Below are 26,892 nucleotides of genomic sequence, written 5' to 3' on the forward strand. Positions count from 1 at the left end.
TACACAAACTGTTAGTGGTTACTGGTTGATGCTGGAGAGATGTATGTCATTAAGATAGAGGGCAGAGTCAGCACATGTCCAATCTGCTGACAAAGAAACCAAGCCGTCATCATCAAAAAGGGCAAACTTTGAGCAGAAGTTAGTGTGTTCTCTGTGGTGTGTCTGTGTTTCAGTCATAAACATGCCGCATGTGTGTGTTTGCTTTTGTTAGAACAACAGCAGGGAAAGTATTATTTTTTTTATCAAAGTGAGTCTTGTCATTATTTACTGAGGGGGATGTAGGATCAGTGTGCTTGGACTCCCAGTAATAATAATACAGCAATTTATATATAGTGTGCTGAACATGTAGCAAGTGTTATGGTTTTATATGAATAATTATGCTGTGCTATGTAACACGATTATGAAATAATGTTCAGCAGGTTATTGTTACATTTAACATGTTTAAACCCTTAATTTTCCCTGCATTTAGAGCAAGCATGGGACTAATGAGTCCATAAAACAGTGGATCCACAAAATTTGCAACTATAGCTCACTCCAAAAAAAATTAGTCCTTAAGCGCTGAAATTTTGCATTCTGATACATACATGTGATGACCAATGAGCCTCCTATTTTGGGTCATGTTGGCATCTTTTGACATGCACAATAGCAGCAACATAAATTAAGGGCAGAAAGGCCTGTCAGGTTACTAGTTCGGCTTCGTTGCTGATTGCAGGGTGGTGGGGTCCTGGCATCCACTCCCCATCCTTTGAGAAGAATTATATTCATTATTTTAAATTACTAAATAAGAAGGAACAGAAAAAGGGTCATAATGTTTAATTATGTTTGCACTACAGTCATGAAAACAGTGGAACCTTGATAAAGTTGGGAGAATTTGAGTGAACAGGCTTCTGTGATCAGTTTGAAATTAAGTGTAATTTACATACATGGGACTTTAGAAACACTGTTGTGTTGCTTCTTGCCCTCTTTGGTCATGGCGATTGATGCTCCATGTTGATACAGTCGCCATACGTATGCGTCTGCCTTATATCTTCTATATACCATTCTATGGCTGGTGCTAACTACTAGATGACTGACGCGTGGAGACTGTCACAAACAGTGGTTAACTCAAAGGTCAGCATCAGCCATGGGTAGCTTTAGCATCTTTGTAGAGGGCTGATTTTGAAAAAGGGACACATGATGACGGTCACTGCTAATTGACTTTTAAAAAATTAACACATTTAATTTTTTTTAAATGGCCCATCAGGTGTCACCATAGCAATGTTCGGTATAAATAGTGAGGCGCTGCAAACCTGAAATCCAGTAATTCCTGGAAAAGTTAACGTCTGCAGTTTATTGTGCTTTTCCCCTCAAAATAACTTTAAAGAATCACTTTAAATTGAGCAGTAGATTGTATCTTTAAGTAAAGATGACACAATACCACTTTTCAAGTATCTGCCAATACCGTTCACAAACTTTCTTTTCCTGTCTTTAAACAACTCATCTGTTAATACGTTTGTCTGAATGTAAATTGCTATTCTAGCCGTGTAACAAAACCTCAACTCAGACTGTGAACAAATATTCTATCCCCCTGAAGGGAAGCATCCAGCTCACAACATGACATACATGTGCAATAGAAGACTTGGATGTATTTTTTTTTTATTGTTATTTCTGATGCAGTAATTTTGGACAATATTAGAGCGATCCAAAATTTCCATCATCTAGTATTTTCATCTAGACAAGCTTGGCAGAAATCAACATAAGTAACTCAACATTTAAATGTTGTCTGTCATGGGCTGGTTTCTTATTTACAACAGTTTGGGTTTTCTTCTTTCCATATCTGATGCAACTTTTCTGTAACAGCTGCAGAGCAATATTAGTGTTCAGATGCTTTACTTCAAAGCAACAGCTCCCTCTGCTGCTTCACTCCAGTGTTACAGCACAAGCTTTGGTTAATCTGGAATAAACTAAACAGGGATAAACTAGCAAAACTGCTCAGCGAAAATATAAAATAGTTTCCTGACGAGACTTTCCCATGAGAAAATATTTAGGCACCAGTGTTTGTTTGTGTTTATACGTGCAAAAAGCTTCACTGCTTTCTCGCCAGCTTGTACGTGTCACATCCTACAGCGTGTTGATTCATCATCAGTCTATATTTAATCAATGTCGCGTGGATCTGCTTCTCTCCTCTTCTGCTGTGTCTGTATATGTGACTGTTCAGTAAGTTTTATATTCTGTACTATACTCTTACTGCACCTGTAGCATGGCTCAGTGTTTTCTTTTAAACAGCTTGCCGTGTGTGTGTGTGTGTGTGTGTGTGTGTGTGTGTGTGTGTGTGTGTGTGTGTGTGTGTGTGTGTGTGCGCGCGCGCGCGTTATTGTTGAACCCAGAGGTGATTTATGGTTTGGCCTCTATCGTGTGTGCCTATACTCAGTTTTCCTGAACACTGTGACAACTTTGGCAAAACACGTACATGTTGAGAGAATGGAAGAGGAAAAAAATGCAAAATGTTTCTTAAACACCCCCCCTTTCCATTTCATGAAATGGACTGAAACAGAGTGGGTGGAAAAAATGCTGGGGTGGTGCGCAAAAAAAGCCCTTTTTCTTGATGACGTCTAATATTAAATTTGAGTTTTGTAATATTTGTACGTATGAAAGTTTTGTATATTTGTGATGCATGTTTTGGCATACGAGTGTATCAAATTTTAAAACCACAATTTCGTTTTTTTTTTGTTTTTTTTTTGTTTTTTGCATGTAGATTGCTCTTAATTTCTTTTATCAAAGGGTCTTTTGTTTGTTTTATTTGGGACCAAGTACAATACTGTATAACAGGGGCAAGATCTCGGACCTCATGCTACACTGATATTATATATAAATATAAAAACATGTTTTCCCTATGGAGAAAGTTTTAAGTTATATATCGCCTGTACACTTTGGGCTGCCTTTTCGATCTAACTGTTCATTCTTTTAAATAGCAATGATAATGGAGAAGAATTATTACTGATGAAGAATTATGCTGATGAAATAATAAAGATTCTTAATAAATCTTATTACATTTACAACACAACTTCTTAATCCTGTTTTTTTTGTGTGTGTGTGTGGGGGGGGTATCAAAACAAGAATGAACTGGAGTTTAAAAGCTTTTATTGATATTTTTACAATTTCATGTTACAAAACAGCAAAAACCAGCTCGATGAAATTTTAAAAAAGCATTAAAAAGTACTTTTAAATGGGAGTTTATCAAATTTCAAAGGTCATTGTCTGCTACAGCCACTAGGTGTCATTGTTATTCCTGACGTATTCCAGAAGAATGCAAATGGAAATGCAAATGAATTGCAGCATCATTGTCCTGTAGATTGTTTTTCGAACAACCACTCCAGTCTTTCGACTGTCAGACTTAACTTTTTTTTTGTGCTGCTCTGTTTGTCTTTTCGCCCGGAGGTATCGGGGACAATCAGCAGTTGCCTTTCTGGCTGTGTTGCATCTGATCCTGAATCCTCTCCAACACCTCCTGCATTCTCCTCAGCTGCAGAGCAGGAAAAAGGAGAAAGGAATGCTGATCATTCTGTAACTGAATGAGCTCAAAGGACACTCAAAATGCTAACGTACCAAAGTTGAACAGTTCCCTCTTTAACTGCCCTTTTTCTTTGTCAGAGTGTTATTTCTTGGTTCTATAACATTCTCAGACCCTAGTTGCTGTAATTCTGTTTTCCTGTTCTGTATTTCATCGCTGAGCTTTGAGCCTGATTGTTGTTCATCATCACTGATCTTTGATCCTGATCACAAAGCTTTGATTGCAGATCTTTGATCCAGACTATTACTCCTGATCACTAATCTGATACTGAGCTTTGATCCTCATTCCTCAACTTTGATTCTTTTAACTCAACAATGAGTGGATCCTATCCTGATTGCTGAATGTGTATTCTGATTATTGATAACTCTGTAATTGGGACCAACAACTCATGATCAGAGACTGCATGTCCCTGCCAAAGTCTAATACTGCTTTTTTATATTGCTGACGATGACTGCTTTGATCTTGCAAACATCAAAATCAAGCAGAATCAAAGGAATTGGATTAAAAGATTAAAGCTCAGATAGAGGTGGGACGTCTCAAGTCAGCTTGCAAACAGTGGGTGGTCATTATGACTTGAGACTTGGGACGTGACTTGACACTTGAGACTTGCCGATTCATGACTTGAGAGTGACTTGCTGGTGACTTCATCCCACCTCTGCCCTGTGACCAGGGTCAAATATCAAAGGCAACATCAAAACCTCTGATAAAGGCAGGATTAAATGAGTAAAGATCAGTGATCAAAGACTAGACAGGATAAAAGATCAAAGTCTGGGTCAAAAGAGTCAATCAAGTATCAAATGTAGGATTAAAGGAATCAAAATCAAACATCAAATAGAGGCTCAAAAGAGTCTAAATCAAATATCAAATGCTGTGTCAAAGTAGTCCAAATCAAATAGTTGGGACATGATCATAGTAATGAAGCCCAATGCTCAAAGGTAGGATCAAAAGAGTTGAGATCAAGGCTCATGGGCAGGATCAAAGGAATCAGAATACAACCCCTGGCAATAATTATGGAATCACCGGCCTCGAAGGATGTTCATTCAGTTGTTTAATTTTGTAGATAAAAAGCAGATCACAGATATGACACAAAACTAAAGTCATTTCAAATGGCAACTTTCTGGCTTTAAGAAACACTATAAGAAATCAGGAAAAAAAATAGTGGCAGTCAGTAACGGTTACTTTTTTAGACCAAGCAGAGGGAAAAAAATATGGACTCACTCAATTCTGAGGAAAGAATTATGGAATCACCCTGTAAATTTTCATCCCCAAAGTGGACTGACATGAATCATGGCTCCAACACGAGAGATGTCAATTGAAACAAAGGAGAGGATTATCAAACTCTTAAAAGAGGGTAAATCATCACGCAATGTTGCAAAAGATGTTGGTTGTTCACAGTCAGCTGTGTCTAAACTGTGGACCAAATACAAACAACATGGGAAGGTTGTTAAAGGCAAACATACTGGTAGACCAAGGAAGACATCAAAGCGTCAAGACAGAAAACTTAAAATAATAATATGTCAAAAATCGAAACTGCACAACAAAACGAATGAATGGGAGGAAACTGGAGTCAACGTCTGACCGAACTGTAAGAAACCGCCTAAAGGAAATGGGATTTACATACAGAAAAACTAAACGAAAGCCATCATTAACACCTAAACAGAAAAAAACAAGGTTACAATGGGCTAAGGAAAAGCAATCGTGGACTGGTGATGACTGGATGAAAGTCATATTCAGTGATAAATCTCGAATCTGCATTGGGCAAGGTGATGATGCTGGAACTTTTGTTTGGTGCTGTTCCAATGAGATTTATAAGGATGACTGCCTGAAGAGAACATGTAAATTTCCACAGTCATTGATGATATGGGGCTGCATGTCAGGTAAAGGCACTGGGGAGATGGCTGTCATTACATCATCAAGAAATGCACAAGTTTACGTTGATATTTTGGACACTTTTCTTATCCCATCAATTGAAAGGATGTTTGGGGATGATGAAATCATTTTTCAAGATGATAATGCATCTTGCCATAGAGCAAAAACTGTGAAAACATTCCTTGCAAAAAGACACATAGGGTCAATGTCATGGCCTGCAAATAGTCCGGATTTTAATCCAATTGAAAATCTTTGGTGGAAGTTGAAGAAAATGGTCCATGACAACGCTCCAACCTGCAAAGCTGATCTGGCAACAGCAATCACAGAAAGTTGGAACCAGATTGATGAAGAGTACTGTTTGTCACTCATTAAGTCCATGCCTCAGAGACTGCAAGCTGTTATAAAAGCCAGAGGTGGTGCAACAAAATACTAGTAATGTGTTGGAGCGTTCTTTTGTTTTTCATGATTCCATAATTTTTTCCTCAGAATTGAGTGATTCCATATTTTTTTCCGTCTGCTTGGTCTAAAAAAGTAACCGTTACTGACTGCCACAATTTTTTTTTCCTGATTTGTTATAGTGTTTCTTAAAGCCAGAAAGTTGCCATTTGAAATGACTAGTTTTGTGTCATGTCTGTGATCTGCTTTTTTTCTACAAAATTAAACAACTGAATGAACATCCTCCGAGGCCGGTGATTCCATAATTTTTGCCAGGGGTTGTAAAAGACCAAAGGTAAGTTCAGCACCAAAGGAGTTGAGGTTAAAGGCCAAAGGCAAGATCTGCCCCTTTTCTCCAGCTCTGCATCAAAATGTAACCAGTTATTACTTGGCTCATAGTCTACTTTCCACTAAATTTCTTAGAAATCCATTCATTACTTTTTGAGATATCTTGCTGATTTAACAACCTTATGAGCAAGCAACAAGAACCTGCTTGACAGAAAATGAATGAGTGCTTGAAGTGAGGAAGTCAGAGAGTGAAACACACCTCTTCGTCTTTTTCAAAGATGAGTCTTTCCTTCTCTGCATCAACAGCAGCCAGCGGCAGAGGAAAATCTGTTCTGCTCTCTTGTTGAAACTTCTCACGCAAACTAAAATCCACATACACACGAAAGAAGTATCTGCACGCGTGCTGCACGTTCACTCTTACTTCCTTTTTACTTCAAGCTGTCTGTATAAAACTTTAATTCTACAACTATGGTAATCCTTTTCTTTCTAGGCTCCATAACAATTCAGTTACAGATGTGCACAATCGTCACTGCAGTTAAAATATAGTAACTAGTAAACGTTAAAGCGCCTCGCCTCACCTGCGCTTCCTTTCTTGCACCACCATGCGTGTCATGCTCTGGATGCACTCAGCTCGGTAATTTTCGTAGTGCATCTCCTGCGTTACGTCCTTCAGATCCTGCATGTGTGTCCTCACCAGCATGTTCCTCAGCAGCAGGAAGTCTGAGTGCGCTGGGTTCTCCACTGGATCAGAGCACAACCAGCAGCAGTAGAGACATAGGACTAAAAACATGCGTGTACAAGAGAAAAAAATGACAAATCTAACACAAGGTTTCTAATACCTTCTACCACACCCCACGGGTAAAGCCGACCCCTGAACCTGCGGCCTTTGTTCTCCAGCTGGACATTGCTTCCAATAACTGCAAATGGGATGCTGTCCTGTAGGTTATTTATTTAGAAACAACAATATGGCAACGAATAAATAAAGTGGCACATTCAACCATGAGAAATTAATCTGAAGAAACTGAAGAACCTTGAGAATCTGGTCTTGTTTTTTATACTCTTCATCCTCATCTGAATCACACTCCGGAAACTGGTAGATGTTGATCCCAAAGTGCTTGATCTCCTCTTTGATCTATGAGTGGAAAAAAAACAACAACCCACTCATGCATCATCATATAAGAAGAGTTTGTCTGTTCCCCGACTCCTCCCAGGTCCTTTGTCTGGTTTCCAACAAATGTGTGTGGATGAAGGTTAACCCCAGAGTTGCCTCTAAAGGGTTTGTTTTGTCAAAAGATGGAACAAGTGTGACAAAAAATTGTAATTCTTGTGGTTTTTTTAAACTAGGTTTTAACATTCAAGGGACAGTTTTTAAGTGAAAGTGGTTGTCAATCAAATGAGATTATCATTAAAGGGGTCATATTGTACATATTACTTTCCTCTATCATTTACATTTTAATGTGTTTTTGATGTTTAATGTGCAACTTCTTGAAAGTCCCATGATTCTATGTGTATTCACAGGGATTCTCCTTAAAGCAGCATTTTGTCATGTATGTGGTGATTTGATGTGTGGGTTTTTGTATTTTTCATTGTATTCATGTTTATATTTTTCCCTATGTTCAAGTTTTGTCTGCTTTGTTTTTCTCTTGTTTTGTGTTTGGGGTTGGGTCTGTGTGTGTCTTGTCTCTTTTGTTTGCCATGCCCTCTTCCTGGTTGATCTCCCACACTGGAGTCTCATTGTCCTAATCACACCTGTTATCTTACCCCTCTGTTTTCCTTCATATCTTTGCCAGTGTGTTCTTCCTTGTGGTTTCGTTCCAGCCTTTTTCCTCATAATTCTTGATCTTGTTTTTTTGCCGTGTACTGAACCTTTTGCCTTTTTTTTTTTACCTCGACTTAGTCTTGTATTTTGGATATTTGTATTTTTGATTTTGGCTTCCCTACCTGTGTACTGACCTTTGGCTGGCTTTTCAGTAAATCCATTTTTACACACTAAGCTTCTGTGTGTGTCTCACAATTGTGTCCGGTCTTTTTGAGTCCAGGTTCCTGACACATTTCAGCCTGACACAGCTTGTTTGAGATGTCTGTAATCAGGGGCGTCGGACTGGGGGGGTAAAGGGTACTATGTACCCAGGGCCCAGAGCATGGGGGGGTGGCCCACAAAGAAATGGCATTAAATACATTTTTGTGTTGCATTTTATTAATGTCCATACAACTCATGTTGTAAAAAAATATAATTAGAATGAATGTATAAATGTTGCGAAACATAATTCTGCTCTAACAATAATACTCGTATTGAAAGATCTCTGAGGGCCCTTCCACCCCTGCACAGTTTTACAATGGTTTAGTCCAGGTGCACAGGCAGCACCCCCCCCCCCCCCAACACACACACACACATACACACAGACACACATCCCAAATGGGCTCTGACAGCATGAGGAGAGGTTTTTAGGCTGAAATAAGACGTCTTTACTAAAAAACAAAAAAAACAAAAAAAAAAGTCAAAGTCCGGATTTCAAAAAAGAAGCGAAAAAGAAAACTAAGGGAAAACAGCTGCTAACCAAATTCTTTGAGAAATGGTGAGCTCGAAAACTATCTTAACGTGCACGCAGGAAACTTGCTAATATCAGCACTGAGGACATATAAACTTAACAGTTTAACAGGGACAGACACGATAAACCCACGCCGGTTTTGGTGGCAAAATAACTAAACAAGCAGCCGCAGCTCTGCTCATCTCCCCCCACATGGAAAGGGAGGGAGGGGGACACGGAGCACAGCGTGGCTGCTGTGACGACACGCAGGAAAGGAGCAGGACAGGAGCAGGGCAGGAGCAGGACAGGAGCAGGGCAGGAGCAGGGCAGGAGCAGGACAGGAGCAGGGCAGGAGCAGGACAGGAGCAGGGCAGGAGCAGGGCAGGAGCAGGACAGGAGCAGGGCAGGAGCAGGACAGGAGCAGGACAGGAGCAGGGCAGGAGCAGGGCAGGAGCAGGACAGGAGCAGGGCAGGAGCAGGACAGGAGCAGGGCAGGAGCAGGGCAGGAGCAGGACAGGAGCAGGACAGGAGCAGGGCAGGAGCAGGGCAGGAGCAGGACAGGAGCAGGACAGGAGCAGGACAGGAGCAGGGCAGGAGCAGGACAGGAGCAGGGCAGGAGCAGGGCAGGAGCAGGTCAGGAGCAGGACAGGAGCAGGGCAGGAGCAGGACAGGAGCAGGACAGGAGCAGGGCAGGAGCAGGGCAGGAGCAGGGCAGGAGCAGGACAGGAGCAGGACAGGAGCAGGGCAGGAGCAGGACAGGAGCAGGGCAGGAGCAGGACAGGAGCAGGGCAGGAGCAGGACAGGAGCAGGGCAGGAGCAGGGCAGGAGCAGGGCAGGAGCAGGACAGGAGCAGGGCAGGAGCAGGACAGGAGCAGGGCAGGAGCAGGACAGGAGCAGGACAGGAGCAGGGCAGGAGCAGGGCAGGAGCAGGGCAGGAGCAGGTCAGGAGCAGGGCAGGAGCAGGACAGGAGCAGGGCAGGAGCAGGGCAGGAGCAGGACAGGAGCAGGGCAGGAGCAGGGCAGGAGCAGGGCAGGAGCAGGACAGGAGCAGGACAGGAGCAGGACAGGAGCAGGGCAGGAGCAGGACAGGAGCAGGGCAGGAGCAGGGCAGGAGCAGGTCAGGAGCAGGACAGGAGCAGGGCAGGAGCAGGACAGGAGCAGGACAGGAGCAGGGCAGGAGCAGGACAGGAGCAGGGCAGGAGCAGGACAGGAGCAGGGCAGGAGCAGGGCAGGAGCAGGACAGGAGCAGGACAGGAGCAGGGCAGGAGCAGGACAGGAGCAGGGCAGGAGCAGGACAGGAGCAGGGCAGGAGCAGGACAGGAGCAGGGCAGGAGCAGGGCAGGAGCAGGGCAGGAGCAGGACAGGAGCAGGGCAGGAGCAGGGCAGGAGCAGGGCAGGAGCAGGACAGGAGCAGGGCAGGAGCAGGACAGGAGCAGGACAGGAGCAGGGCAGGAGCAGGGCAGGAGCAGGGCAGGAGCAGGTCAGGAGCAGGGCAGGAGCAGGACAGGAGCAGGGCAGGAGCAGGGCAGGAGCAGGACAGGAGCAGGGCAGGAGCAGGGCAGGAGCAGGACAGGAGCAGGTCAGGAGCAGGGCAGGAGCAGGACAGGAGCAGGACAGGAGCAGGCAGGAGCAGGGCAGGAGCAGGTCAGGAGCAGGGCAGGAGCAGGGCAGGAGCAGGACAGGAGCAGGACAGGAGCAGGGCAGGAGCAGGGCAGGAGCAGGACAGGAGCAGGGCAGGAGCAGGGCAGGAGCAGGGCAGGAGCAGGACAGCTTACTTCTGCTGCAAGAAAATCAAATGTCTTGATCCAGTCTCCCCTGACTTTCCACTGGTTGTTAGCGCATTTATGGCAAATTAATTACCCAAATGCTAAAAATAACTGCGTGCATTTAGTGCTGTTCCTTTTCATTATATATGAGCAGATTTGGAAAAGTCTGTTTTATTACAATGACACAAAAAACATGCATTAGCCTGCCTGTCTTCTGTGGGATATAATATGACCACAGTCCAGCTGCACACACTCATCTGCCTACAAAAACACACACAAATAGGTTAAACTTTTTGCAATACTAAAAATGTATTATAAGAATGTAATATTAACATTATGAACCTCATGGTCTTTAGTTTCAGACAAAGCAGCAGGTGCTGGTCCAGGTTCTGGTCCCTCATCTTGTCAAATCAAATCAAATTTATTAATTTATATAGCGCCAATTCACAATGAGATGTGCTCAAGGTGCTTCACACAACATAATAAAAACAGAAAATCAAATTAAAAATTTAAAAACACAATAAAAAGACAAAACCATAAAAGAACACAAGCAACGAGGATGTTAGTGAAGGTGAGCTTATGGAGCCACTTTACAAGCAAATTATTTAACTAAAATGTAATTAAATTTTAGTAACCTTTACAACATTTTTTTTCCTGTTTTGTCTATTTGCTTTTTAGGATTACCTAATAAATGGTGTGTCTTTGTAGTCCCAGGAACTGAGGGACAGATAGAAGATGACTATACAAACTATATAATATTACAGAAAATTACAAAGTATACAGAATAAGAATAGGACTGTTATGGTATGAATGTAGAGAGTATATAATTTGAATTAACCTTTTTCCTTATTTTTTAACAAACACAAATATACTGCATTGATTTATTCAGTCTGATATTGTTAAGAAATAACAGGAATTACCTTCTTTTTTATCAAATACAGGTTTATAAAATATGTCATTTTTATTATGACATTATTTTATATTACTTCATAATATTCTGAAAGTATGTTTGTTATTAATATGGACTGAGTTTACTGAATGACATTGACCATAAGATGGGTAATCTGTTCTTTAATGTTTTGATTGTAGAATATTGTATTATGTATTTTTTTTTCTTCACAAAGGGAATTACACACTGTTAAGTGCTGAATTACACTTACTTTTATTTAGTTACTTATTTTGGAAAATTGTGTCAAATTAGATTTTTGCTGTGACTGTAGATTTTATATCCCAAACCCTAATTTGTAGTCAAGTTAACACTGGGGTATATCTCTGTTAAAATGCACAGGGATGCACCAAATTGCACCATTTTTCTAGAAAATGCTGCAGTTTGGTCCCCCAGACCCCCCAACTCAATATTGTTCCCCCAACTTTAAAAAGGGTTCTGACTCCCATGTGTGTTCTAAGGTATACATGATGTAGACCTGGTTTGACTACGTATTAGAAATTTGGTGTTTCCGTTGATAAAAAAGAGCACAACAGTGTGTGTGTGTGTGTGTGTGGGGGGGGGGGGGGGGCTCAATATCGCTAGTAACTAGGGCCCAGAATTTGGTGCTACACCCCTGTCTGTGCCTTTTGGCTCCAGGTGGGCTGCCATGTACTAAAGGGTGGCTTCCGTCTCGAATTTTGAGAAAAAGAAAAATGAATTTCATCCATTTTGGAATAAAGCTGTAACATAACAAAATGTAGAAAAACTGAAGCGCTGTGAATACTTCCTGGATGCATCGTATATATGGGTAAAAAAATAAAGCCTCATTTTGTGGGTTGAACTTGTGATCATGAAAGAACATCACTCAGGTGTTGGAGGAGTGTGTATTTTTTCATCATCACACCTTCATCTTCTTGCTGCAGACTTCTGTAGGAGTCAGGCTGTCAGCTTTGGCCAGCACAGGAACTATGTTGACTTTTTCATGCAACGCCCTCATACACTCCACATCCAAAGGTCGCAGCCTGATGGAAGGGAAAATGCACAGATGATGTTTTGCAATTGTAGACAGAAGTTTGGATACATTGATTGTGGGCATGAATGTCATGGAAATTTTGGGCTGTTAATGATTTCTCTGAACTGTTATTTTGTCAGGGTGTAATGATTGTACAGCATACATCATTAATAACAAAATAACAAGAATTGGGTGCACATATTTGAATTTATTTTAGATCTTGTCTAATCTACACAGGATCAACATCATACATACAGGCTCAAATACATACATACATATATACAGTATATACATACACTAATATTTGCTTCAATGTGCCTTCGCAAACTGCACCTCGACCAGATGCTTTTGGGGGCCATCAACAAGCTTATGGCATACTTTTGGCTGGATATTTGACTACTCTTCTTGGCAGAATTGGTAGAGTTAATTTAAATTGGTTGATTTCCTGGCAAGGACCCGGCTTTTGAACGTAGTCCTCAAATTTTCAATAGGGTTGAGGTTGGTCCTTTGAGAAGGCCTTTCCAGAAGCTTGATGTTAGCTTGCTTTATCCAATGCACAACCAGTTCTGATGTGTGTTTAGGATCATTGTCCTGTTACAGCACCCAATTGTGGCCAAGTTTCAACTGTCTAGCTGTTGATTTGAGGCGATGAAGAATTTGGAGGTAGTCCTCCTCCTACATTATTTCATCCACTTTGTGCAATGTACCAGTACCAATGGTATCAAAACAGCTCCAGAGCATGATGTTAACACCACCATGCTTGACAGTTGGTACAGCGTTCTTAAGTTTGAAAGCCTCACCTGTACTCATCCACACACACCTCTCATCAATGTGGCCAAATAGTTCAATCTTTGTCTCTTTTTATTTTCATTTATATAGCGCCAAATCACAACAAGGTTGCCTCAAGGCACTTCACACAAGTAAGGTCTAACCTTACCAACCCCCAGAGCAACAGTGGTAAGGAAAAACTCCCTCTGAGGAAGAAACCTCAAGCAGACTAGACTCAAAGGGGTGACCCTCTGCTTGGGCCATGCTACACACATAAATTACAGAACAATTCACAAAATGAACATACAGGAAATGTTCCCAGTCCACAGGACAGTTTCCAGAACAGATACCACACCCATCTCTGGATGGAGCTGCACCTCAAACAGAGAGAAAAGAAAAAAGCAGAATCAAGCATCAGAAAGACAACAAATACAGTGTAATTTGTCAGCATTAAGCAAGGTGATCGCCGGCCACTCACCCTAAGCTTCACTAAAAGACCCAGAATTTAGATAAAGTTGAGGCCGCGTTCTGCTCCTTTTCCTAATAAAATGAATTAAAAGAGTAAAAAGCATAGAAACATACTATGCCATTATGCAAGCCATACGAAAGGGAAAATAAGTGTGTCTTAAGTCTGGACTTGAAAGTCTCTACAGAATCTGACTTTTTCTCGATGCAGGGAGATCATTCCGCAGAACAGGGGCACGATAAGAGAAAGCTCTGTGACCCACAGACTTTTTACTCACCCTAAGGACACAAAGTAGTCCTGCACCTTGAGAACACAAAGCACGGGCTGGTACGTAAGGTTCAATTAAGTCAGCTAGGTAGGGAGGTGCCAGTCCATGAACAATTTTATAGGTTAGTAGCAGAACCTTAAAATCTGATCTCACAGGCACAGGAAGCCAGTGAAGAGATGCCAAAATGGGTGTAATGTGGTCAAACTTTCTGCTTTGTGTCAAAAGTCTAGCAGCAGCATTTTGAACCAATTGGAGAGCCCTAATGCTGGACTGCTGTAAACCAGAAAATAGAGCATTGCAGTAGTCCAGTCTGGAGGAGACAAACCCATGAATCAGGGTCTCAGCATCAGCCATAGACAGGATGGGACAAATCTTCTCTATATTTCGCAGGTGGAAGAAAGCAGTCCTTGTAATGTCTCTAATGTGGAGGTCAATGGACAACATAGAATCAAAAATTACACCAAGGTTCCTGACTTTGTCAGTATGATGTATGACACACGAGACTCGGCTAAGCGTTAACTGGTCAAATTGATGCTGATGTCTCACTGGACCAAGAACCATCATTCACTTTTATCAAAATTTAAAAGTAGGAAGTTACTAGACATCCAGCTTCTCACTGATGCAAGGCAATCTTCTAAGGATTTTATGTGGATGAGATTACCAGTAGTTATCAGCATGTATAACTGAGCAGTGAAAGGTAACCCCAAAACACCACAATATGTACTCAAGCGGTGCTATATAAAGGGAGAAAAGCAGAAGGCCTAAGACAGACCCCTGTAGAACCCCAAATTTCATGTTACTAAGGTTTTAGGTAGTGTTATTGTACAAAACACAGTGAGTACGACTGGTCAGGTATGACGTTAACCATGCAAGGGCACTCCCAGTAATCCCAAAATGATTCTTCAGCCTATAGAGTAGAATATGATGATCCATGGTATCAAACACAGCACTGAGATCTAAGAGCACCAGAACTGTAGTGGTGTCTGAATCCACTGCAAGCAGAAGATCATTCACCACTTTAGTGAGAGCCGTCTCTGTGGAATGATATTTTCTAAAAGCAGACTGCAGTGGCTCAAAAAGATGGTCTCTTCTGACCATAAAACTTTTCTCCAAAAGCCATTTGACTTGTCCATATGGGTAGCTGTGAATTTCATTCTAGCTTGAAAGTGTGGATTCTGGAGCAGGGGCTCCTTTCTTGGTCGGCATCCTCTCAGTCCATAGTGATGTAAAACTCCCTTCACTGTGGACAGTGACAATGGTGTTCCTGAAGTTTCCAGTTTATGGCAGACCTGAACCTTGGTGGTTCCTGGGTTGTACCTGAACATTCTAACCATTTCCTCTCATCTGAGGGTGACAGTTTGGGTCTTCTCCCAGACCTTGGCAAAGCGGCGACATATTCGACTAACTTGTACTTGCATACACTTGTTTGAACTGATAATCTTGGAATCTGCAGTTGTTTAGAAATGGCTCCAGACAGGGTCGCCACCACGGATTTTGGGCCCCATGAAAAGAAGTCTTACTGGGTTCCCCCATAGCAAAATTTTGATACTGTTTTGCACAAATCCATGCATTTTAATAATATTTTAAACTATCAAAAATGTGTTTTGACAGTTACTTGGTAGGGGAAGCACTGAAAATACAATGAAATTCATTTAGAGTCAGTTATTTGCTGCAAGACTGATACTCTCTAAACTGACAAAAATACATATATGAGACTGGTTGTTGCTATTTAATCTTCTGATTTCCAGAGAATGTAAACATTTCTCTGATTGGATTGAGAGTGGTCGCCCAGTCTGCGCTCACTATAAATGTTCTCTGTTCCTACTGCAAAGCAGGGGGATGAGAGTCCCAAACTACTGCCCAAACATTATATTTCAGGCATAGCTGATGCTTTTTAAACCATTAAAATGATTCAGAAATAAATACAGACAATAGGCTTTTTTAATATTTCAGAACGATTTTTTAATTTTGTTTTATTTTGTTTGTTTGTTTGTTTATTTTCCTTCCGGGCGGCATGGTGACTTAGTGGTTAGCACTGTTGCCTCACAGCAAGAAGGTCATGGGTTCAATTCCTGCCTGTGGCCTTTCTGTGTGGAGTTTGCATGTTCTCCCCAACTATCCCCACTCTATGACTGCTGGGATAGGCTCCAGCCCCCCGCAACCCTTAATTGGACTAAGCGGTTGAAGATGAGTGTGTGAGTTTGTGTATTTTTCTCCATAATAATCGATCAATTCAACACACAGCTGCTGACTTCGGGCGTTCCTGGGCTTGGTCAGGTGGGGCGGGTGGTGGGGGGGTGGTGGTGGTGACTGACACACGTGCTGCTGCTCCCGATGTGTGTTTGGAACATGAGTCTTTTTTTTTTGAGCAGAACAGTTTGCTAAATGTTTGCCTGCATTGATTATTTAACAAAAACAACAGTGAAATGTATAAATCCAGAGTTTTCTTCAGAAATACAAGCTAACATGGGAAAAAATGAGCTAGCTTATGGACAAAGTTAGGAACAGACAACAGGCTAACATTCCAGAACTTTCAATCACAGACCCACCTCGCTTATGAAAGAACTGGGTGATATTCTGTACACCCTTTGCTTTTTCTCCTGTCTAAGCTTTTTTCTTTTCTTTTTCTTTCTCTCTGTACTGTCTGCCTTTCCTCCTGCACTCACTGTCTGTGAAAGTTTCTGCAGCAGTCTGAGGGAGCAGGTGAACTTAACCATTTTACGTAAATACAGAGAGGGGATGAGCGTTGAGAAATGTTTCCAAAACAAATAAACTTAGTGTTACCAGTGCATTGTAAATAAAATATATGAGTGATTGTAAGTTTATAACTGAGTGTCATATTATTTTGTCAGTATTATAATTGTATTAGGGGACTCACTGGGCCCCTGTCAATCATGGGCCCCTAGAATTCTCCTTATTCTCCCCTTTTTGGTGCCCCTGGCTCCAGGAGGCCTTCACATTTTGTGTAAATCTGCAGTTCCCCTTCTTCAATCTTAATTGAGTTCCTTAAACTTTCCCATTGTTGTGAGTCTTGATCAGTCCGATGAGTGCTGTCAAACACATCTTTTTTATTCCTGGCAAAGAGGAACTGCCAGATGCAGTCAATCATGATCACTAATGAGGAGTTAATAGGCCTTGGCCTTGTCACATTGAAAAATGTAGAACCTATAGCACCACTTATTAAAAGATTTAAGCAAATGTATATAAATATTTAAGCCCGTATGTATAATTTTGACCCTGTCTGGATGAGAGAAGATCCAAAATAAAATCAAACTTGTACACCCAATTCTTGTTTTGTGAAGTCATTAATGATGTATTTTGTTCAATCACTCCAACCTGGCAAAAGAACAGTTTAGTGACATCATTACATCAGTGACCCAAAATTACCATGACATTCATGTGCCCATGATGAGCATGTGTACACTTCGGGCCACAACTGTAAATCAAACTTTTGCGTTTGTTGTGCTGTACCCGTGACCATACGGTGAGATGAAATAGAGGCAACAGTGGACTCTGTTATCCTGGAGGTTCTTCCTATTCAGACCGCTCTCGTCTCTGAAGTACTGCTCAAACTGCTGGTCGATGTAGTCTTCTACCGGCTTCCAGCTGGTGCAAACACACCGGTCAGATCTGGGTCAAATTGGGTCTAAGTTACATAAGGGTAAGGTGCAGATGTGCGAGGATGTGATCTCACCTCTCTCTGTTGTTGATGGCATCTCCAAACCCGGGCGTGTCTACGATGGATAACTGCAGTTTGATTCCTTTCTCCTCGATGCTGACAGTGCGTTTAATGATCTCCACTGTCTGACTGATCCGTTCTGCAGCACATAGAAAAACAACAAACTGTAGGCAGGAGACATGGAATAGTTTATGGAAGCACATTTTATTAACCACATCATTATTGACTCAACAAAACTCCTAATGTTTGTATATATAGGGAATTTTTCAGGCTTTTCATAAAAACAGTGTTTTAGCTTCACATGTACAGTTCCTTGAGGTTTTATATGAAACCATCACCAAAGTCATTCAAATCTATGACTGTGCATTTTGGATTTTTAGATTTTTAAGCAAAATTAGGCTGTTTAACCCTCATCAGTAACTAACTGGTACACTGGGGTCCATGTTCCATCTGAATAAGTATATTGGTTTAGAAAATATATAAAAAATATATCTCTGGGGTCCACTTGGACCCCATGTGTGCTGGTTAGGATTAAAGAGACAGTCATCTTGGTGTACTGTATGTATACTGAAGAAAAACTCAAATTAATCTGTCTTGTGCCTAGGCTTCTAGGCATGCAATCTCTAAAATGTAGTGAATGAATAAATAGATGGATAAATGAATGATGAACATTGATGGTCCAGAACAAAACTAAAAGCAACTTTGTTTTCTTTAACTAATATCCCATAGAGCTACCTGCCACCTGCTAAACACTGCCACCTCCTCGATGATTGATGGATGTTGGAAGGATGATGAAAACTAGGGGCAGGTGTGGTTAAAGTTACATGTATCTTAAATTAGCCTGTTTGACAATTTCTTTCATTTCCAAAATCTAGATTTGTTAGATTGACTTTATATGGAAATAGCTCTTGTAATGAACATAGCATATTGATTGACATAATGGGGGAAAGGGCTTGGAAAGTTTTTATCCAAAGTGTATGTAAAATACATCTACAACTGTAACTGCAGCATAAAGCTACACCAGCATAAAGATAAAGAGACGGTACGGTTTGTGTGGTTTAATCCCAATATAAAAGCGAATTAGAATTCTCACCCTCTGCATTTGGAACCTTCCTGTCTTTATAGAGGTCTGTGAGGAACAGGCTGTTGATCAGTGTGGATTTACCGAGGCCAGACTCTCCTGCAATGACAGCAACACTTTAGAAATAAAAAATAACTTATTTCAGCTTTTAAGAAAGACCAATGTACCAAACAGCTGTCCTCTAAAGGCCCAGTCATGCCAGGGGTTACAACCATCCTACCACAGGTTCACGACAAAATATTGTACGTATCTGCGCCACGTTCACTTGACGTTTACAAAAAAAAAAAAAAAATGGGTGTCAGCCATAGCAGTGGCAAGAAGGAGTGTTGGGAAAGCAGATGTCACAGCAGCAAAATAATTAAACAAACATTAAAACATTTAAAATTGTTCTCTTGTCATTTATACAAAAATGTAATGTTTGACGAAGTTTTTGAAAAATAATAGCACCTGTTACATTCCGATTTAAGCAGTATTTCTGACCCAGCACTTTTTAAATCAAAGCTCACGACTTATTGATTTAAACTGGCTTTTAGTGGTGCTGTGACGTGTTGTTTTTATGTGCCATTTTACCACTATTGTATGTTTGTTTTATTTTTGTGAATTCTTGAGCTTTGACTTTAAATGAGATATACTTTATTGATCTCACAGTGGAGAAATTATGTTTACGCTCCAGTTACCTCAGACAGCAATTTAGTCCACAATTATTACTTGTTTACCGTAATAATGGCACACATCAGAATTAAAGACAGTACATACACATTTGACATTGTTTATGTGCACTAAGTTTGAAGAAGTCTGTTATCCAAATTGAGGCAAGTGGGTGAAGGCCACTCAGCAACCCTGAGATGCGCCGCCATTGGCTTGGGGGGAGTAACGGGGGCTAAAACTGCACCACTCCCACAGAAGGGGAAAGGAGTGACGTGAGCAGACACCGGAGTGGGGGGTATTGATTGGGGATAGGAGGGGGGTGGAGCATGCTTCAGTCCTGTGAAAGCAGTTTATTGTCTTTGTGAGTTGAGATAAGAAACAGCCAAATGATCCCCAGGCCGAAGACATTCCTCTTGAGGGAAAACAGTCGGGCAATTTGACCTTCAGGCTTGATAAGCCTGTAGTGTTATGGTTTGAGCAGTGAAAAACACTTTTTAACAGTTCCACTTGAACAACCAAATCCCAATTATAATTAAGAATATTCCCAATTATGAATTAAGAATATTCCTTGGCCTCTGAAATCTTCAACTTCACCTCAAGGCACGCATCTGCTCCAAGATGTCATCCAATTTGCGTCTGAGTTCAAGAGTCATCGCAGTCTGAGAATGCACTGCCTTGCCAACCTCGTTAATCATGACGGACAAGCGAGGGCCGTGGTTCTTGATGCCGCTGTCTTGCCAATTTTCCGGTAGATCAGGGCAGCACATAAGACAAAAAGTACCATCCCTGCTACCATAAGACCAAAAATGAATAAATCCTTGACGTCCTCAACGGAGAAAGGCGCCAAGCATGCCACATGCCAGGAACTCCAGGAGTCGAGAACATAGCCCGCAGGATATGTTCCATCTGGGCAGGAAGGATCCCCCGGTCCTGATCTTCTTGTAGAAAAAAATGGTGTCACAGCATTCAGAGACCAGCTGATCAATTCCATGGTTAATCCAATAGTAGTCCAATAGATCCAGAATCCAATATAATTTGAGGAATTCACAGTCTGGTGAAGTAGGGACTTGAAGGTTAAAGCAGAGAACAGAGATAAGGGAGAGTGGAGGAGATGCGACCGCCCTCGTCAGAGTCCCAAGCTGAATGGGACTCTTACTGTAAAGCAATTTGGAAACTGTCTGGCTGCTATAAAGGGCTATAGAAATAAATGGTGATTGATTGATTTGTGGATTTTTCTTCATTTTTTTTGTGTTTTCTTTGTTCAAAATAAATTAATTAATTCATTCACATTAAGTATTCTCTAATGCTAAGGTTTGCTGTAACTGATGCCCGCTGTTTTTCTAGCATTGACTGATTTTTGTTCATGTTGATCATGTATGTGTGTGCATGTATCCGCTGTCCTCACCCTGTTACAGGGTATGGGGTTTAAATGAAATATCATAACTTTGTGCCATTTAAATATTATGTGTAGACTTTTTGAAAGTGTTCTTGTTGGCTTAGCAGTACACCACACTATAGTACCCCCAACCCAAATCCTGTTTCCACAGCCATGGTGCTGGTGATGTGTGGTGGGCTGAAAATCAGTTGTAGAGAGGATCCGGAACACTAGAATGCAGTGACTTGTTTATTTTGGTGAGCCACAGTTGTACCATCTCTGTGCCCCAGTGTGGCACACTGTATCGGCAGCTGGCATGAGGTTGGAGAGAGAAATACCTTTTGTGATGAGGGGGGCATGAATATAGAACGAGACAAGCATCTCCACTGCAGACATTTGAAAAGCGATCCTTGTGAAAAGCGTAATGCATTCAAAAACAGATATGTTTGGATTACTTATGTAGTCATTTTAATCTGCATTTAGATCTGTGGACTATTTCATGCACAACATAGGTGAGTCAAAGACGCAAAGTGTGTTTTAAGTGCCTCCATGTCCAGACATTAACAGTGCAGATCACCTTTTCTACAGACACTTGTCTTCACGCAGTATTAATATAACCTGAGATAATTCCTGATTGTTGCACAGAAAGTAAAGGGTACAAACTATGTGGATGGCACATTCCAGATTGTGGCACATTTCAAAGCAACAAAATAATGAGGAGAGTTGGTAAATATTTCACCCAGCCTCCCCATATAAAGCTGTATAAACCATGTGTCGCTGGAATAATGTATGCAGTAAGGGATTTGTCAATCAATCATACTGCATGCATGATAAGAAAAGGAAATATTTTAGTTTTTTGGAGCTTTGGCACATTGGTGACCATGAGTCATGTCATCCTTAACTTTAGAAACCAGACGTGTTTTTAAACCATATCTAGCTGATTGAAGTGAAGACTGTATTATCCATTTAGTCATTATAATTGTTGTGTGGGCCGCTGAAGAGGAGGTACTGCTGGCCCACCACCACAAGATGGCGCCTTGCTTGAAGTGCAGGCTTCAAGCACGAGAGGGCGTCGGAGCAACCAGGAGTGACAGCTGTCACTCATCATCCATACCAGCTGTCACTCATTCACTTCTCATCACCACCACCATAAAGGTCGGACTGCAACTCCACCTCCCCGCCGAGAAATCAACTACCATTCAGGTAATTTCTCTGCTGACTGACACTGTGTGTGTTTAACCTGAACTTCTATTGCAGCCGTTTTCCTGGAGTGTTTCCTTATCTGGAGGATTGGCGTTTGGTGTGACAGCGACGGCTTCGCCTCACACCCCAACTCAGATAAGTGGTTGACCAGGAGCTGCACGAGTGTGTGTGATTGGAGGTGGAGGTTCTCCCTCCTTTACTTAAGACAGACTGTGGGATTACTGAGTGTGCAAACTCACACTCATCTGGACTGTCTCTGTTTTCTGCCAGCAGTACCGGGTCTGACTGCTGAAGACAGCGGCCACCTGGGGCGCAGGGCTTGGCGGCTCCGGTGTTCTTCAGCTCCGTTGGTGGTGGAAGCTGTGTGGGGATCCGGCTCTTCTCTCTCCAGGCGTCTTCTATCGTCGAGCCTGCCCACACGTCACCTGGTGTATGATTGACAGTCCACCATATTGTTATTGTCTGTACGTTGTTGTGCGATTCACAACATTAAATTGTTACTTTTGGCTTATCCATTGTCCGTTCATTAACGCCCCCTGTTGTGGGTCCGTGTCACGTCACTTTCACAACAGGATTTCTCGGCAAGCGTCATGGATCCCGAGGGGCGTCAACCATCGCTTGAACAGCCAATGGAAGAGCGAGGTGCACAGGCGCCAGTAGGAGGCGTGTTGGGTGAGCTGCAGCACATCTTAACCGCCTTTGCCGCTCGGTTGGACTTAGTTACCGAGCAGAGCAGTGTTCTCAATCGCAGGATAGAGGCTCTCACCGCCCAGGTGGAAGTGCGTGCTCCGGGCGCTGCTGCAGCACCTCCTCCTGCTGACCGTGTGCCAGAAACAGACATTCCGCTGGTCGTTCAACGAACCCCCCCACCTTCCCCTGAAGCATACATAAGCCCTCCGGAGCCGTACGGAGGCTGTGTGGAGACGTGCGCGGACTTCTTGATGCAGTGCTCGCTCGTCTTTTCACAGCGTCCCGTCATGTACGCGTCAGACGCTAGCCGGGTGGCTTACGTTATAAATTTGCTTCGAGGAGAGGCACGCGCCTGGGCTACGGCGCTTTGGGAGCAGAATTCACGGCTCCTAACGGTTTATACTGAGTTTGTGAGGGAGTTCCGACAGGTGTTCGACCACCCTCATAGAGGCGAGACCGCTTCAAGTGTGCTGCTGTCGATACGGCAGGGGCGTCGGAGCGCAGCGAAGTATGCAGTCGACTTCCGCATCGCGGCAGCGCGAGCCGGCTGGAATGCTGTTGCGCTCCGCACCGCCTTTATAAATGGACTGTCTCTGGTCCTTAAGGAGCACCTGGTGGCGAAGGACGAGCCGCGGGATTTAGATGGGCTTATCGACCTGGTTATATGGTTAGACAACCGATTAACAGAACACCGACGGGAGCGAGACGAAGGGCGTGGTCAGGCACAAGCCGTCCCTCTTCCTCCCGGGTCTGAAAGGGAGCCGACTTCCCCACGCTCCACTGCCAGGGCTCTCCATGTGACAACAGCTCCCCCTGCTGACGTTGCTATGGAAACGAGCAGGGCCAAAAAACGATCAGATCAGAGACAAAGGAGGCTGATCCATGGAGAGTGTTTTCTCTGCAGCTCTACCGAGCACACACAGAGAGAATGCCCCAAACAGCAAACTCAAAACAGCAGCACTCGTCCTTAGAGACTGGGCTAAGGGTGGGTCACAATACCCACGTGGGGAAACCCCGTAAATCTGCACGAATCCCAGTCACGATCCTGAGTGGGGATCTAACCCTTCACGCCCCAGCACTGGTGGACATGGGGTTGGAGGGGAATCTGCTGGATAGCAGATGGGCAAAGGAGGTTGGACTCCCTCTAGTGGCCTTACCGTCACCATTGTCGGTGCGGGCACTAGATGGCACCCTTCTTCCACTAATCACACACCAGACTCAGCCAGTGACATTGGTGGTGTCTGGGAATCACAGGGAGGAGATTGTGTTTTATGTAACACCTTCTACCTCCCGAGTGATTTTGGGTTTTCCATGGGTGTTAAAACACAATCCCCGGATTGATTGGCCGTCTGGGGTTGTGGTTCAGTGGAGCGAAACCTGCCACCGGGAGTGTTTAGGATCCTCGGTTCCACCCGCTGTGACAGCTAAGGAGGAGGTTTTAGTCCCCCCCAATCTGGCGGCGGTGCCGGCTGAGTACCACGACCTTGCTGACGTCTTCAGCAAGGATCTGGCACTCACGCTGCCCCCGCACCGTCCGTACGATTGTGCCATTGATTTGATACCGGGCGCTGAGTACCCGTCCAGCAGGCTGTACAACCTCTCACGTCCGGAACGCGAATCAATGGAGACCTACATCCGGGACTCGTTAGCTGCCGGGTTGATCCAGAACTCCACCTCCCCGATGGGTGCTGGTTTTTTTTTTGTGGGCAAGAAGGACGGCGGACTCCGTCCATGCATTGATTACAGAGGGCTGAACGAGATCACGGTTCGCAACCGATACCCGTTACCTCTGTTGGATTCAGTGTTAACGCCCCTGCATGGAGCCCAAATTTTCACGAAATTGGATCTTAGGAATGCTTATCACCTGGTTCGGATCCGGGAGGGAGACGAGTGGAAGACAGCATTTAACACCCCGTTAGGTCACTTTGAGTACCTGGTCATGCCGTTCGGCCTCACCAATGCGCCCGCGACGTTCCAAGCATTGGTTAATGACGTCTTGCGGGACTTCCTGCATCGGTTTGTCTTCGTATATCTAGACGATATACTCATCTTTTCTCCGGATCCTGAGACCCATGTTAAGCATGTACGTCAGGTCCTACAGCGGTTGTTGGAGAACCGGCTGTTTGTGAAGGGCGAGAAGTGTGAGTTCCACCGCACTTCTTTGTCCTTCTTGGGGTTCATCATCTCCTCCAACTCCATCGCCCCTGATCCGGCCAAGGTTGCGGTGGTGAGAGATTGGCCCCAACCAACGAACCGTAGGAAACTACAACAGTTCCTCGGTTTTGCAAATTTCTACCGGAGGTTCATCAAGGGCTACAGTCAGGTAGTTAGACCCCTGACAGCCCTGACCTCCACAAAAGTCCCCTTCACCTGGTCGGATCGGTGCGAGGCCGCGTTTAGGGAGTTGAAACGCCGGTTCTCAACTGCACCGGTTCTGGTGCAGCCCGATCCCAAGCGCCAGTTTGTTGTTGAAGTGGATGCCTCTGACTCAGGGATAGGAGCCGTGCTATCCCAGAGCGGGGAGTCCGACAAGGTTCTCCATCCATGTGCCTACTTTTCCCGCAGGTTGACCCCAGCTGAACGGAACTATGACGTCGGCAATCGGGAACTTCTTGCGGTGAAGGAGGCTCTTGAAGAGTGGAGACACCTGTTGGAGGGAGCATCGGTACCATTTACAGTTTTCACGGACCATTGGAACCTGGAGTACATCCGGACCGTGAAGCGTCTGAACCCCAGGCAAGCCCGCTGGTCGCTGTTCTTCGGGCGTTTTGACTTCTGGATCACCTACCGCCCTGGGACAAAGAACCAACGATCTGACGCCCTGTCCCGGGTGCACGAAGAGGAGGTCAAGACCGAGCTGTCAGACCCCCCTGAAACCATCATCCCCGAGTCCACTGTCATGGCCGCCCTTACCTGGGACGTGGAGAAGACCGCCCGGGAGGCCCTGACACAGAGCCCGGACCCGGGGACCGGTCCGAAGAACAAACTGTACGTCCCACCAGGGGCCAGGGCTGCGGTCCTTGACTTCTGTCACGGTTCCAAGCTCTCCTGTCACCCAGGGGTGCGAAGAACCGTGGCAGTGGTCCGGCAGCGCTTCTGGTGGGCGTCTATGGAAGCCGACGTCCAGGCCTGCACCACCTGCGCCAGGGGCAAAGCTGACCACCACAAGGCCCAAGGCCTCCTCCAGCCTCTGCCTGTGCCTCGTCGCCCCTGGTCTCATATCGGCCTGGACTTTGTCACGGGCCTCCCGCCGTCCCAGGGAAACACCACCATCCTAACGATAGTGGACCGGTTCTCCAAGGCGGCCCACTTCATGGCCCTCCCGAAGCTCCCGACGGCCCAGGAGACTGCAGACCTCCTGGTCCACCATGTCGTGCGTCTGCATGGGATTCCATCAGACATTGTCTCGGATCGTGGTCCTCAGTTCTCCTCCCAGGTCTGGCGGAGTTTCTGTAGGGAACTGGGGGCCACCGTCAGTCTCTCATCTGGGTACCACCCCCAGATGAACGGGCAGGCAGAGCGGACTAACCAGGAACTGGAGCAGGCCCTCCGTTGCGTGACCTCCGCGCACCCGACGGCCTGGAGTGACCATCTGGCCTGGATCGAGTACGCTCATAACAGCCAAGTCTCGTCTGCCACCGGCCTCTCCCCATTTGAAGTGTGTTTGGGGTACCAGCCCCCATTGTTCCCGCTAGTGGAGGGAGAGGTCGGGGTGCCCTCGGTCCAGGCCCATCTGAGAAGGTGCTGTCGGGTGTGGCGTACCACCCACTCTGCCCTGCTCAAAGCCCGGACGAGGGCCAAGAACCATGCAGACCGCCGGCGTGCCCCGGCCCCTGCGTATCAGCCTGGGCAGGAGGTTTGGCTTTCCACAAAGGACATTCCCCTGCAAGTGGAATCCCAAAAGTTGAAGGACAGATACATCAGACCTTTCCCCATCCTCAAAGGCCGCAGTGAAGCTGAAGCTGCCAGCTTCACTGCGGATCCACCCGGATTTCCATGTGTCCCACATCAAACCTCACCACGTTTCACCCCTCTGTACCCCCGGACCGGTGCCGCCTCCTGCCCGGATCATCGATGGGGAGCCGGTTTGGACCGTGCGCCGGCTCCTGGACGTCCGTCGGAAGGGCCGGGGGTTCCAGTATTTGGTGGACTGGGAGGGGTATGGACCCGAAGAATGCTCCTGGGTGAAGAGGAGCTTCATCCTGGACCCGGCCCTCCTGGCCGACTTCTACCGGCGGCACCCGGACAAGCCTGGTCGGGCGCCAGGAGGCGCCCGTTGAGGGGGGGGTCCTGTTGTGTGGGCCGCTGAAGAGGAGGTACTGCTGGCCCACCACCACA

At 44.5% G+C, this 26,892-nt stretch overlaps 1 protein-coding gene across 1 annotated transcript in view; it reads right to left on the reverse strand.

Moving 5' to 3' along the window:
• Window positions 1-3,103: 3,103 nt before the first annotated feature.
• LOC117517216 (septin-5-like) overlaps window positions 3,104-26,892 on the reverse strand; it is a 39,775-nt gene continuing 15,986 nt past the window's right edge. Inside the window, exons 4-12 of the mRNA XM_034178159.1 lie at window positions 18,651-18,737; window positions 17,573-17,696; window positions 17,350-17,484; window positions 12,269-12,386; window positions 7,173-7,274; window positions 6,982-7,078; window positions 6,721-6,883; window positions 6,402-6,504; window positions 3,104-3,502 (exon numbers count right to left, since the gene is read on the reverse strand). Coding sequence (XP_034034050.1) covers window positions 3,431-3,502; window positions 6,402-6,504; window positions 6,721-6,883; window positions 6,982-7,078; window positions 7,173-7,274; window positions 12,269-12,386; window positions 17,350-17,484; window positions 17,573-17,696; window positions 18,651-18,737 — 1,001 coding nt within the window. The 3' untranslated portion in view covers window positions 3,104-3,430. The remainder of the gene's footprint in view (window positions 3,503-6,401; window positions 6,505-6,720; window positions 6,884-6,981; window positions 7,079-7,172; window positions 7,275-12,268; window positions 12,387-17,349; window positions 17,485-17,572; window positions 17,697-18,650; window positions 18,738-26,892) is intronic.

Source organism: Thalassophryne amazonica, chromosome 9 (genome assembly GCF_902500255.1).
Source record: "Thalassophryne amazonica chromosome 9, fThaAma1.1, whole genome shotgun sequence".
NCBI classification, from domain to species: domain Eukaryota; kingdom Metazoa; phylum Chordata; class Actinopteri; order Batrachoidiformes; family Batrachoididae; genus Thalassophryne; species Thalassophryne amazonica.